The 14,471-nt window shown below is 43.8% G+C and overlaps 3 protein-coding genes across 3 annotated transcripts; 1 reads left to right on the top strand and 2 right to left on the bottom strand.

Annotated features, from left to right (window-relative positions):
• Positions 1 to 807: 807 nt before the first annotated feature.
• Positions 808 to 3,539, bottom strand: mpeg1.1 (macrophage expressed 1, tandem duplicate 1). Its single transcript, XM_003974785.3, has 2 exons — positions 3,053 to 3,539; positions 808 to 2,915 (listed from the first exon to the last, which is right to left on the bottom strand). Exons 1-2 carry the CDS (start codon positions 3,503 to 3,505, stop codon positions 1,236 to 1,238), a joined length of 2,133 nt encoding a protein of 710 aa, XP_003974834.1. The 5' UTR covers positions 3,506 to 3,539; the 3' UTR covers positions 808 to 1,235.
• A 1,145-nt stretch (positions 3,540 to 4,684) lies between these two features.
• LOC101062868 (histone H1.1-like) lies at positions 4,685 to 5,409 on the bottom strand. The gene has a single exon (XM_003974844.3). It carries the CDS (start codon positions 5,293 to 5,295, stop codon positions 4,828 to 4,830), a length of 468 nt encoding a protein of 155 aa, XP_003974893.1. The 5' UTR covers positions 5,296 to 5,409; the 3' UTR covers positions 4,685 to 4,827.
• A 2,623-nt stretch (positions 5,410 to 8,032) lies between these two features.
• tspan36 (tetraspanin 36) lies at positions 8,033 to 12,765 on the top strand. Its single transcript, XM_003974786.3, has 7 exons — positions 8,033 to 8,202; positions 10,613 to 10,804; positions 10,894 to 10,968; positions 11,052 to 11,147; positions 11,726 to 11,872; positions 11,968 to 12,051; positions 12,183 to 12,765. Exons 1-7 carry the CDS (start codon positions 8,143 to 8,145, stop codon positions 12,255 to 12,257), a joined length of 729 nt encoding a protein of 242 aa, XP_003974835.2. The 5' UTR covers positions 8,033 to 8,142; the 3' UTR covers positions 12,258 to 12,765.
• The last annotated feature ends 1,706 nt before the right edge of the window (positions 12,766 to 14,471 follow it).

The following is a 14,471-nucleotide window of genomic DNA, read 5'->3' as shown; positions in this document are numbered from 1 at the left end:
GCTGTTTATGTTGTCTCCATCAAAGCATTAAACGCCACAATGAACCACTTATTTAACCCAGATTTGCTTGGACTAGTGTGTTCTTGGGTGCCACATCTGCAGCTTCTTCACCGCTGTAGTTAAAACATGTCTGACCACATCGACAGTACGACCCATACATGGATTTGGGTTCATGGAGAACTGCACATCTAAATGAATTTAGAGTTTGACTGCTTCTAAATCAAATGTATGTGTCTCTTTAAGTAGCACGTGCTGTGGGCACGACTGCTGGTCTCACTTATCATGCTGGAGCTGCTGACACAGTGTTTCAGGATGAATCAGAAATTTGACTCTGGGATATTAGATTATACTAAAGCTTTCAGGGACTTCTGGATATTATGGCCATGGGGGGCTGAGCTGAGAAGTGGAGGGATCTCAGTTGAAGCTTCGGTGCCGACAAAACATGTAAGATGTTCTGGTATTAGAGGAAGGTGCGAGAACACACACAGGGGCCCTGGATGAGCTGGAAACTGGTCTGGGTGCGTGCCCAGCCTTCCCCCATGTATGCACCTTCACAGTGAAACCGAAAATAGATAAAGTGGGCAAGAGAACGAAAGGGTAACGAATATCAGGGCCAAATATATACCGAACATGCACAAGCACATGTGTCTTTAAGCCACCACCGACTTTCATTCAAACACTGAAACAGGCCATAGTTGTGCCTTTTTCTAGCTGTGCTGTCATCACTTTAGAGAGGATGGCATTCAGCAGCTTTATATGTGTTTCTTAAGGTTGGTCTAAGTGCAGACAAGCACGGAGGCAGACTCATTCACTGTTTTTATTTTTTATTATTATTATTTTAGTGACTTGCAATTGGTTCAATGTTATATTTGCAGTAAAGGTACTAGCAAAGGATATTGTTGTAGTATGAAACTGAAGGTTAAACAAAATTAAATGAAATTCAAAAGATATAAAATAAATGTGCTGATTCATTTTATTAGCAAAAACAGTTGTGTTATTAAACACTCAAAAAACGTAGATTTGTGGCGTTCTTCACACTGGCCTCCAGGGGGCGCTGCTATCCTACTTTCGGAATTACTTCCACTTTCCGGTCTGGTGACGGCTCTTTCCATTACAAGAATAGGGTTTAAGTGCAAAAAAAAAAATCACACAGCTTTTGAAGTGATTCTAATTTCCATTGTCCATAAAAATAGAGAAGCGAGGAACAGACTTCTTGTTTGTGCCATGTACTGACACTAAGAGGACCTCGTCTCATCAGTTTCAGTTTCCTGGAATAACCCGTCATGAATCTCTTCATAGCCGCGACCTCTCTGCAGCAAGGCACCCAGCCTTCGCCTCCTCTTCACCATGACTGTTGAAACCACAACCACAAGCGCCATCAAAGCCAGTACCCCGAAGGCTATGCCGGCCTTTTCTCCACCAGTCAGCTGGTTATGGGGGTCAAACTCACGCATGGATTCAGACATTTCCTCCAGTTTGACCAGCTTCCATTCCTTGCTCTGGCCGATTCTGACCCAGCTCTTTTCTCCCTCCGTCAGAACCATGACCGTATTAGTGGCTTGCAGGCTGATAAGTGGAGAACTGGTGAAAGGAGGCAGGTGAACGGGGAGCAGCTCTCCCCCTGTGAACAAACCAGACTGGACACAGTAAAGAATCTCACATCCGTCGCTCACTGCGGCCAAATGCTGACTGAACTGTGGAGGACAGCGCTGTTTGGAGTCCGCCAGTGGGTTGCTTGACTGACAGCTGAAGAGACCTCCAAACGCCACCGAGAACCTGGTGGCGGCTTCATAGTCGTTGCTAATGCAGATCATCTGGCCGTCGGACAAAAACTTCAGTGGAATGAAGTTCGCAGGGCAGCTTTTGGCATTGGTGAGCGGGTTGATGAGAGAGGGGCTGTAGATGCCACCAAACAGATACCCCGAGTTTTCCGGGGCCTTTCCTGTATTCACGGAGCACCAGTAGGTGTTGATGGTAGCGGAGCGAACGTGGTAGTTGTCCTGACATACACTGCTATGGCAGCGTCTCAAGCCGAGAAAGCCACAGTGATGCGTTTCGTCATGGCAGTCATACGTGGTGTAACTCTGCTGTCTCCTCTCAGATCTCAGCAGCGTGGGGGTGTACGGTGCACGGCAGGAGAAGTCGCCCGTGTTTGGGTTTTTTTGGGCCAAGGCGTCACATAGCGGGCCTGCATCGGAGCTGATCGGAACGCACACTTGGTAGACCCCACCAAAGCTGAGGTTCGTCACCGGACCGTCACAGGACTTATCGTCAATGTTGGCCTGGAAATTAAAGTTCTTGGAGTTGATGTCAATGCAGCCGGGACGCGTGTTGACTTTATAGTATCTGTCAATGGCCTGACGCACGGAGCGAGACACCTTTCTGACGGTAGGCTGAGGCAGATCTGGGAATGTGTTGGGGTTGATAAAGTACTGCAGGGGCATTCCTGAGCGGTCGATAGCAACAAGGTTGTTCCTGGTACTTTCCTGCCACTTCTGCAAAGTCATGCCAGGGTAGAAAGGAATGCCGCCGCCATGGCTCTGGATAATGGAGTACGTAATATTGGACTGGTACCCCTGAAGGATTGAGCTCTGCGTGGAGGTTTGGCTGCTTATGTCAAACTTGAGCTTGTCAAAAAAGTTCAAGCCTGCCTGGGCTGTAATGGAGGAACTTTTCGACGTGGCGTCTGACACGTATTTGGCGGTGAGGTAGTCTTCCTCCACAAGCGTAGCACCAGCGTCGACACTGGTGATAACGTGGGTTCCAAATTCCAGCACCATCTTTTCCGAGAGATAGTCTGCATTCTTGGTTTGGTTGTTTTCTATTGCATCAGCGATCTCTTTGGCTTGCTGAGCGAAACGCACATCCAGAGCAAAGTCGGGAAAGGCTTTCACTTTGTAGATAAAGTTGCGGATCTTAAAGGAGAGACGAGAGGGATACAAATCACCGTTACCACCATCAAGCACGCTAATGTATAACTAGTCATAAACTGAATAAACTTAAAATGATTACTCAATCTTATCAAGGGACGAGATTAAAAGCTAGAACTTACTTGCACTCTGGTGGTAATTGAAGAGTCTTTGACCTGGTGGGTTTTCATCCTCTGGTTCTCTGTGGAAAACTTTCCATTCAGCACAGAGAAGAAGGAAGCGTCAGAATTGATGGAGTTAGATGTACAGCTTTTCTGCTCCAGCCAGGAGCTGATGATTTCAGAGTTTGTCTCCACGCCGGTCTCCTTGTGCGGGATGACAAACACCTCGTCAGGGATGAGGTAGAGCCCGTCCTCCGTGGTCTGGCACTGGAAGTAGCTGATGTTCATGACCCGGCCCATGTCCATGTTGCGCAGGTTGTCCCATCCTCCGCCCGGCAGCACCTCCAGAGCTGTGATGGAGTGGTTGGTCAACTCACGGCATTGTCTGAGCCAGTTGACCGGCCGGCTGATGGGGACTGAGGAGCCGGAAAAGAAAAAGAAAAAGAGGGACAGGACTGTCACTGCTGCCTTCATGGTGTCTGAGAGAAATGAGGAAGTCGGTGGAATTTATAAAGGGGAAAGGTTCCACCTCCTGCAAGAGGAAGCAGTTTTACTTTTGATCAAATTTTGATTTTGCGTAGGTGTGTGTGTGTGTGTGTGTCTGTGTGTCTGTGTGTCTGTGTGTCTGTGTGTCTGAGTGTCTTTGTAATGATTGGATGGGTGGGTGGACAGATTTCCTAACTTCCTAAACTTAAACTTGGATTTGTACATTAATATATTTTAGGGCCAACATATAGAATTTGAAGTTTTAAAGGTAGCATGTATAAAGTAAGACTTCACAAAAGAGAAATGAAACCTAAAGCAGGAACCAGTCTTGCATTTTAATGGTCGGACATCATGTGTGAACAATGTCAGTGGAATTTCCCCACAAATTTCCAACTGTAGTCAACAAATACAAGCTTCCAACCTCAATCCCATTGAATAACATCCAAATCACGACAGAAAAGAGCTACATGAAATCATCATGTAAACACGTATTGATCGGGTGTGGCGATTTTATATTGTATGAACTGTTTTTGTTTGTTTTTCCCATGTCATGAAGGCTGTTTTTTACACGTAACAACAATCTCCCTGGAGACAGGCCTTTTGGATTGTGGACTTTAAAAATCCTTATTAATAAGTCTTACCTGTGTAATTTCAATAATAGCATTAGAAATATATAACTAAATCATGCAGCAAACACTCAAAACTCATCAGTTAACCTATTTAATTTGATTTATCATTTCTGAACACTTCCTCCTCTGTATCATTAGTTCCTGGTGTGCAGGATCTCTATCAGGTGACAATGAGGCACCATCGGGGGCCATCGCGTGTTTCCTGCAGCAGATAAGAGGGTCTGCGACAACCATGGCCGACCCCGCCCGAGGAGCCCCCCACGATCATCAGCAGGGCTGTTTTTGTTTGCTTGGGGGTTTTTTGTGTGTTTTTTTTTTCTATATCGTGACTCTTCAAAATCAATGTGCATGTAATAGTGAAAATTCCCAAGTTAATATTCGAAATATGGGTTTGCTCCAAAATAGGCTTTATATTTTTGCACCGTTTAAACTATGGCAGGATTTAAAACTTTATTGCATCATGTATTTTCTTCTTGATAAATCATCAGACCACAGTAAAACAACATTTTGCTCAAGAAAAAGAAATCCCTCACACGTGTCATAAGTATAATCACTTTATTATTTTCAATAATTGCAATTTAAGAATAGAAGATTTTTTAGGGTGTAAATAGGTTTCATTTTGATTAGAATATTCCCCTTTTCTCCCTATATTATAATGCTCAGGGGACGCCACACAAGGATTTACTTCTTGGTTGCAGATCTAAGGGACCTGGTAAGTGGACGTCCAAAGGTTGGCTTCCTGGCTTTTTTTGATCTCTTGGCTGCCTTCTTCCTGGCTCCAGTGGCGGTCACTGCTGCTGTGCTCACTCGGGTCCGCTGGACCCTTCTTACTTGATTTTTCTTCTCTTGCGCCCCTTTCTTCCTCGCAGGTTTGGAAAGATTCTTGTTCACTTTGAAGGAGCCGGAAGATGCGCCGGTACCCTTGACCTGGACCAAATATTTTTTGGCCACCAGTCCCTTGAGGGCGTTACTGATTCTAGCTCTGTCTACGTCGTAGCCTCCGACTTTTAGAGCCTTTTTCAGGGACGCCAGGGACACGGTGGCCCTCGCATCGGCGGCAGATGCGGCTTTCATGATGAGGTCCGACACTGTCGATCCTGCCGTCCCTGGCTGTGACCGGGTTCTCCTCTTGGTGGCAGCAGAAGACATTGTAAACGTTTCTGCAAGTGACCGAAAGCGATGTCTGCGCTGTCCATGTCCAGTGACGGGTACCTATAAAGCCACGGTGAGGACCGTGTAGTGTCAGCCTCTTCACTGAAGTGCGCCTCTCCTCTTCACCTCATTACCTTTGTGTTTTCTCCCGATGAATTATCCACCAAACCGCCCCTTTTAGCACAGTGAACAACATAAAACCACACTATAAAAGCAACCGTAAGTTGACCGACCTGTTTGTATTGTTATTAAGAGATTTGCAGAAATATTTGCCTGCGTTGTGCGCAATTACGCACTGGCTGTTACGCGTAATGACATTTAGACTTCTAAACACCTTGTCTATGACACTCCATAAACCTTCAGACACATCAATATGCTTAACATTAATGTGAGACGTTTGTTAAAGGGACAATTGTGTTTAATCTATGCCGTTTTCCTTCATTGATTGGAGTTAGAATGGACGAAAGAAACACAGTTGTGTTTACGCGATAACTTCACGAGGCGTTTTGCGGGGTTACATGTTACGTAATGACGTCAAATGAACACCGATCTTCCTGTTTCCTGCTTTGATACTTTTCCCAAAAGAAGTTATTCTCAAAACCGTCGAAGGTATAGACAATGAAAATAAAAAAGACACGGCCTCTTGGTGGGGTGCATGAAATAACACAATAATTTATTAGGATTCATAAATAAATGTGTTATTGTACCAAAACCTATCACCATTATTCTCATACATTGCAGACACAAAGAAAATCCACCGTCAAGATGGCTCAGCGGTGCTTCCATCAGCTCATTGCCAGTAGAAAAGGAACTTTTTGAGTTAAGAGTGTGAGCATTTAGCTGTGTTTAAGCACATGAAAATGTTTTTAAATCAGGCTGTTGTTTGATGTGTAATTGAATTTTTATGCTAAATTGACCATGAAATCTTGATAACTTGCAGGTTCTGAGGTGTACTGTGTTTTGTTGTGGCTTTAGCTCCTACAGACCATAGTGCACATTTGTCATACAAGATTCAAGATTTTATGTTTTTTGCACAATAGTTACAGCAGTGATTATTGGCAATGAAATGCGCAATAAGATATTAGTGTAACCACTCAGTAACTCCAACTCCCCCTCTCCACTGCCGTTCCAAAACGGATGGGCGTAATCTTTTCTGAGGTTTAATATAAATCCATGACAGAAAAAGTGTGAGGAGAATACAGCAAATACAGATCAAAGCAATAACACCTGTCAATAGATCCATGTAGGAGAAATAGCACTACTTTGGATGGAACCGAATAACATGTGAAGTAAGAAATGTGTGTGTGTGTGTGTGTGTGTGTGTGTGTGTGTGTGTGTGTGGGTGGGTGTGGGGGGGCATAAACTCAATTAAACTAATAGTTATTCTCGCCTTGTCAGTGACATTTTGATCGTATGAGATCACTGAAGATCCCGCCTCTTCCTGTCTGTGCACTCTTTAACCACATTTAATAGCCGCCTTTCAGCCGGCCACATTGTATAAATGATTAAAATCATGCAATTTCTCACTGTACTTGTTTGAGAGTAAGCCTTGTTGGAAGGAAGGCCAGTTGAGGCAGGTTATGGCCCATGATTCCAGTTAACACTTGTATTTGAAGGTGATGAACCCCTGCCAGGACCTCACCCACTGAAGCTGTTCAACTGATATTAGCTCCTTTGATGCACTGTTCAAACCAAAGTAGGGAGGCCTTCATATCCAACCCCACCCTGCTGTTATGTTGGGGCTTCAGCGAGCATCCCAGTTTTTAATATGGGCCTGCTTCTCTACTCGATGAGCCAAACAGGTCATTTCATTATTAAACAGTCTTGTTCGGTCTACTAAAAAACATTGTTTAAATAGACAAAACAATCCAATTTTGTTAAATAAGATCAGTGAGATATTTATGCTGTTAGCTGCTAATGACTGGAGGCTAATGGCTGCAGTCTGGAACAAATATAAGCATTTAATGCGTTTACACGCCCCACTATGCTGATCTGCAATGACTCGTCAGTTAACTGTTGCTGTGGGAACGCACATGAGGCTCACTGAGTTGACTGATGTTCGACTTTCTGGTAGGTCAAAATAGGGCTTATGATGATTTCCATTATGTCACACAACAAATAATGACCCATCGGAAGTGGTAGCACGACGTGTCAGCTGACACGGTGAAGCTGACTGGGCCTGGTTACTGGGAGATGTTTACGCAAACCTGGGGGCTGTAGTGTGGTACGTTTCTGGGCTGGAAACATCAATTCTTGCCAGTGTCAAAGGTCACACAGACAGGTGACGCATAGGGAAGCAGTCAGGGTCGGTCCTGGATGTGTTCTGTGGTGAATGTTGTTCTGAAACGGACCAGTACCGACACACCCTGCAGTCCCTGTGGGTTTGATGAGAGCGATGCGACGCGCCAGGTTTTTAATCAGCTCAGCTACTCTAAATGACCTTCTTATTAGAAATAAATCCATTAAAAGTGCACATTCTTCTGTATAACAAGTCATTTTTATTTGGCACCTTTAGATCACACTTCTTATTTATTAATTTATTTTTTGGAAAAAGGTGAATCAAACCGAAATGTTTAAAATGGGACCTGCAGAACTTATTTCTTTTAAGATTTTATAAGAGCGTTAAGTATGCGTCTCCCCAACCCCTCTGTGAGGGTGTGTGTGTGTGCGGGGGGGGGGGGGCACCCCCCTCAGGCAGCATGTGACCGTGTGATCACCGTCGGCGCAGTCAGATTGGGAGACCTTGTGACCGGGCGTCAGGAGCGCGCAGCAGATCGGCGCTGCGCCTCATACAAAGTGGACCAGAGCGTCTCGTCAGTCCTGCCTCAGCTCCTCCACGCAAACATGGACTGCGGAGTCGTCATCTCCAAGACCGTCCTCCTCTTCCTCAGCCTGGTGTTTTGGGTAAGAGAAAAGATTTAAAATCTCATTTCGGCTAAATTGCTGAAGCTGCCGTCAGAAGTTACAAAATGCTGCGTCGCCATTGTTGCACAGGCGCTTCCTCGTCTCTCAGCATGATGCCCAGCGGGTGACGTTAAAGCAGAAGCGACGCGCTTTGGCGCAGGTTTCACTTGAACACTGACCGACCAGCTATTACCGACAACCCACCGGCTTTGACTCCTCCATACTTGGAACGGTCAAACCGGGCCAAACACTGTTTTCCCTCTCTGGAAGGAAAGAACCGAGCCATTGTTTCGTGTTTGGAAGACTGTGACTGATGTGAAAACTGATTTTTTTTTGTGTGTGAGGAGGAGTGAGGAAACCGAGTGAGGAAACAGTCACACTTTTATGGCCCTATTATGTTTTTTCAGATCAAGTGGCGCACCCTCACAAAGAACCCTGGCATGATTATGACTATTATTTTTAATATTCATAACAGGATGTAAAGCTTCATGTGGACGTTTGTTGTTGTCTTCAGCCCCTCAATAGTATTAAAATGTAGAGGAAGGAGGAAAAAGCTCTTTGTTGTAACCCAAATCGGCTACTTTAATGGAATTTGTAGAGAGAACTTTTGGAATTCTTGCATTTTTGTTCCTCCAAAAGCCCCGAGGGTCCTCGGGGTCTGTCTCTGCAGTGGCAGGTTAAAGGTCATTTATTGACTGTGGAGTATCAGTTTCTCTAATATAGGAGGTGAATGTCTGAGGCTGGAGTGACCACCTTATTCCTGAGAGCTATCTAAATCCACAAAACACAATTTTTACAAAGAGGATTTATGTTAATGGACCACAAGTATCATAAAACTGGGCATGAAATTGTCGATCAGCTTCAGTAATTTACCTTTTTGGCAGCAAGTTTTCATTCTGTAAAATTTAGTCAGCATTATATAAGATTACCACTTTCCTTCCTCTCTCTTAACACATTTTGCCGCTGGAAAATTGAGATTTTCTACATGAAATTATTTTGTTCACGGCAATTTTTTTTCCTAATCCCAGTATCGCACACAGTCCAAAGTGGGGACTAAATAATGTTGGCAAAATTATGGAAGGGATTAACAATTATTCCGCGGAGCAGAATTGTCCTCTTGATGGTCTCTCGCATTCCAGAAGTGCACCTCACATGAGCAGCTACAGTGTATGTTCCGTAAGCTGCTTTGTGCTGCCTTTTAGGCACAAGATCAGAGTTTCTGGAAAGCTTAAAAGAGGAGGGGGGTGATGGATCCCGTGACTGTGGAATGATTAGGAGGAATGAGTCATGGGGCCTATGTGGACGACCAATGACTGTTGGGCTGCAAAAACCAAAACACCATCAAATATGGTCAAAAAAGAGCTGAAAACACGGCTCGAGTTGGCCTCATCACAAAGGAAGTAAGAGTGAAAATGAGCAAGGCACCGAGACCCTAAAGGGGATTTCCTGATATAAACTGTGGCACAAATTTTTTTTTTTTTTCTCAAGCTGTGACACATGTGATGGAGCTTCTTTTAGCCCCCCAAACAACTTCATTTGCACCCTCGCCCTCCTTTCACAACACGGGGTTTTTGGATCCATAATGACGAGTTCATGTGATAAAGAGTTTCAAAGTTCAAAGGGATGTTGGGTAATGACGTCAATACCTTCGGAGCTCTTGTTTTTCCCCACACTCGCCTCTGTTATGGGGGCTTGTTTGGGCCAGCTCCTCAGGGATTCTGCAGTTTGTAGCACGCACACAGAATTGGCACGCCGGCGGTCTTATGACGCGTGAGGATCCTGCTGCATGACGTCAGGGAGAGCGAGCTCCACACAGTCGATTAGAAAAGGAAGCAAACTCTTTGGGCTTCCTTTTTAAAATGCTGGTTTCCACTCAACCTTTAAAGGTTTCCCATAACGCAGTGGTCCTCAACCCAATCCTACAAAACCTGCAATCCAGCGGGGGGTTTCTGCCATACCAGGGAGACACCTGCATGCATGTTTTTGTACCAGAGTGCCAGAACGGCACTGAACGGTGGCAGTAATCGACTCTGTTGTGGTTCCACCGTGTGACCTCTTGAACTAAAAAAACAACTTTAGAGTGCGTTGATGTCTGCAGCTGATGTTTCACAAGCTCCAAACAACATTTCACAGCCAATCTGCTCATTTGGCACAGTTGTTAATAAGTAGTGCCGCATAATTAGACCATGTGCTTTAAAGCAGGGATCAGCCACCCAGTCCAGGGCCCGCTATCTGGCCAGGCTTTCTGTCCTACCCAGATTTTACAAAGGAAACTAGGGGGGAAGGTGGTGTGAAGTATTCACCAAAAATGAGATAAATGAACAGCTTATGGATGTCCCAGCATAGCTAATGGAGTGTTGGAGATGTTCAGTTTATCAGATCATAACCATGGTGCCTATCCTCCCTGCAGGCTGCAGGGGCGGCGCTGGCCTATGTCGGCGCCTACGTGATCAAGAGCTATGACAACTTTGACAGCTTCATCCAGGACAGGTACACTCTGATCCCCGCGGTGATCATCATCTGCATCAGCGTGGTGATGTTCATTTTCGGCCTGGTGGGGTGCTGCGCCACCATCCGGGAGTCCAAAGTCGGCCTGGGTTTTGTAAGTGTGGCTAGACCTTCACACCTGGATTCCACCATGTCTTTATTTCTGTCCTCTAATTTTCTCACTTCTGTCTCCTTTCTTCTCAGTTCTTTATGATCATCATGTTGATTTTTGCCGCTGAAGTTGCTGCTTTGGTGTTTGGCTTTATCTACAGAGGAAAGGTGAGACATCCCAGATGCACTCCCAAATACAGTAGAGACATTTTGTTCTGAATCTTGAATATTTTGTGATTTCGCCACATCAGATAACCCAAGACTTGGAACGTTCAATGAATGACGTTTTCATGAAGTACGATGGCCAGAGCAGTGAGTCCAACGCTGCAGACTACCTGCAGACTCAGGTTTGCTCTTGTTTGCGTTCTCTTCTAAACTTTCATTCTCATCCACAGCTTCTGCCACACTTGCAACCACCCCCCTACACACGCGCACTTTCATTTCCGCTTTCTCTTCAAAGTTCCTTTATCTTGTGTTCTCTCCCTCGTGTTTAGTATTTTAAGAACAAGACCTTATTTGTATTGCACAGTGTATATGTGCCCAAATGTTCAATTGTTGTAAAAGTATGATGGTGTTGTCAGTGTGGGCCACGATTATAGATTTGTGCTCCCTCCATTGTATTTATTACATGTGATGAATGTAATTTCGAATTGCAAACCATTCAGAAATAGCAATTTGTGTTAAAATATATCATGAAATACAAGAAAATTTGGATTAATATTTTCCTGGTTGAATAGGTACATTTGTGCAGTATGAATGGAAGACACTGCGCCCCCTGCTGTTCGTATAGTAACACTGCACATACATTGGCAATGAAACGCTCCAAAGTCCATTTCATGACCTAGATTAACGATTTTTCCCCCTATATCTTTTCACCTTGTTGTCACTTTACATACAAACAATTGAATTTTCTGTTTGTGTGCAGTTGAATTGCTGCGGTGTGCACAATTACACCAGCTGGATCAGCACTCCCTGGTACACCAGCCACAACAACACGGTGCCTCTGTCCTGCTGCAAAAACTCCACCGGGTGCACTGGCAGGCTGGACCAGCTGGACCTGCTCAACCTGCAGGTACCGCATTATGCAGTTTGTTTTGCCCTTATAACTGCGACTTGAGCCTTTGAGGGGAACAATCTTACCTTGATGGGCTTTTTTCTTTCATGTAGGGTTGTGAGACCGAGCTGGATCAGCTCTTTCGGGGTGTACTGGGTTATGCCCTGTTGGTCATTTTGGGCTTTGCTATCATTAAGGTAAAATCTTTTCATTGCTGCACTGTCATTATTGTAACTTAAGCTGTTTAACCAAATGTTTGCAACAGCCTGCAAATAAACTGTCCATTTTTGAGGAACTTGCATCCAATCTGCCTTGTTTCTCTTTAAAGTTGTTCGGAATGCTGAGCGTATGCGTGATCTCCTGTAAAACGCAGAGGAGCAGCTACCAGTCCCTGTATGCCTGAGCTGCTTCCGGACACCAAAATCCACCTCCTCAATTGGTTTCTTTAGATTTGCTGACTGTATATGTGTTATTGTACAGACGCCTGTGGCCATTCGTGGTACAAATCAAAGTTTTATTTGAATAATTGCATATTCTTCATACAAACCTCATCACAGATGATGGGATAGTTCAGTAGCATGAAAATCAACACAAATGTTATCATTTTACTCTTATGGAGGGGGGAAAATAATTTTCCTTAAATTTTATTCTAAATATTGTAGCCTGAGTTTTCTTTGTAGAATAAACGACAGTGCTAAGTAAAATACATTCTGAAATTGTAAATCACATTGAGCCATTTCTGTTTTGTGTACATATTGGTTTAAAGATAAATCTTTAGGACATGAAGGACCTTGAGCTCTATTTTAAGCTTTTTTTGGTCAGCTGTATTAATTTCCAAAGTTAGTTACAAACAGTCCAACAATGCCTGTGTTTATGTTTCTAAATTAAACATTTTTTTCAGTTCTGTAAAACTTTGTCAAACCTTTCTTTATCTTCTGCATTTTACCAGTTTTTAAAGTTGCAGGAAAAGTTACTAAATGTCCATTTAAGATTCCGTTAAGTAGGACAAACATTATCTCTCCTGATGTTGGTGAATATACACCTTACAACATTTAATGGGTGTTCCTGTTATGTAAATGCTGCCATGTAGTCTGACAGTACAAATTTCAGGTTACAGTCCAAGTATATTGCTGTTGCAGCTGTAAAATTCATTTACAACAGTTTCATTATCACTGATATAAAAGAAACATCCCAAGTTGGGTTTTTTTTAGCAAGAAGACCCGCAGTTTCTTTTTATGACCCTCAAATGCATATTATCCTGTCTTTTTCCATTGTAAGGCCAACATGCATTACTGCCATCTATCCTGCAGGTGGTGTAATCGAGTAATGAATATTTAATTGCTCAACGAGTGGTTGTGTAACTAAATGAACCTTAGAATTTGCTCAAATGTAAATTCATATGTTGCTGCATTGCGTTAATAGAACTTAAATTGTTATTTTTGGTGTCCCCTTTTTGGTTTCCTCCATTCAGCCCTGTCGTTGCATTTATTCATGACATCTCAATTGTCAAGCCGATTTCCACAGTGTTCCCTAATTACTAACTTTTAAGTTATCATCTCCCACGCAGCCCACCCTTCTGTTTTGTTTTCTGTTCTGTGCCCCTGTTTTTCTCCCCTGGCTCTGCTCAGTCTCAAGTGTTAACCCTTTATCTGGTGCTGCAACAGGACAGATAAAGCTCGAACTCCGCAGTTTTTTGCACCAAAATGCAGCCTGATCTAAGGAGAGCAGCTGTCTCAAGAAGCAAATTATCGCCACATTGAGCAAGAACAGAAGTCTAGTAAATATCAGAATGTTGTGAAATATGACATTTTATCTTGTTGCTTTTAGATGTAATATTTAAATCATGCTATCCATCACCTTACCACTAGATGTCGCCAAAGCACACACTGTTAACTGCAGCTGTTCCATAAAGTTCTAAACATTTAGTCATCTATTGCATAATGAATGCATGGATATAGACCAGAGAATTCAAATTTCAATGCATCATTTGTAACCATTTAAAGACTATGTCCTCCGAGACAATAATGTCCATGTTTTCATCCCCGAATTTTCAACCAACTTAAATCTGACAAGTGTTGGAATCACATGGAGAGCTGCTCAGGCATATAATCTGCTGTAGCATTTCCTATTCCCTCATGAGCTACACGTACAGATGAGCCCTCATCTGTCTCAGGCCATTGTCTCCCCGGAAAAGGGCACTCATCACAAATGTGCGCCAACTGAGCAGCCGTGGACAAAGAGAAATTTCAGCCGCACCTCTAATTTATTTATTTATTTTCCCACGTAGACGGAGCTCTGTTGAAGAGAGGTAACCTAAGGAGGGACACACACAATGTGTTGGTGCTGATGGCAGATATTATGTATTTAAGCTGCAGATCCAAGGACTCTTTTCAAGGCCGTCCTTTCATTCCTGTTAGTGTGTGACATAGAGGAGCCTTGTGGGGTTGAGCCAGTGCATTAGTACAATGTTAATTTTTCACTTTCCCCCTCTACAGGGTCACACATTTGGTGTCACGAGCAGGAGCAGGTGCCGTTGACAACACACACGCGTGTTTCTGGAAATAGCCACCCAGCGCCGACACTGTGATGTCTTCATTTGTCAGATGCTGTTATGGTT

The sequence above is a fragment of the Takifugu rubripes genome, chromosome 21 (assembly GCF_901000725.2).
Source record: "Takifugu rubripes chromosome 21, fTakRub1.2, whole genome shotgun sequence".
Classification (NCBI taxonomy): Eukaryota; Metazoa; Chordata; class Actinopteri; order Tetraodontiformes; family Tetraodontidae; genus Takifugu; species Takifugu rubripes.
This window is presented reverse-complemented; position numbering and strand designations above follow the sequence as displayed.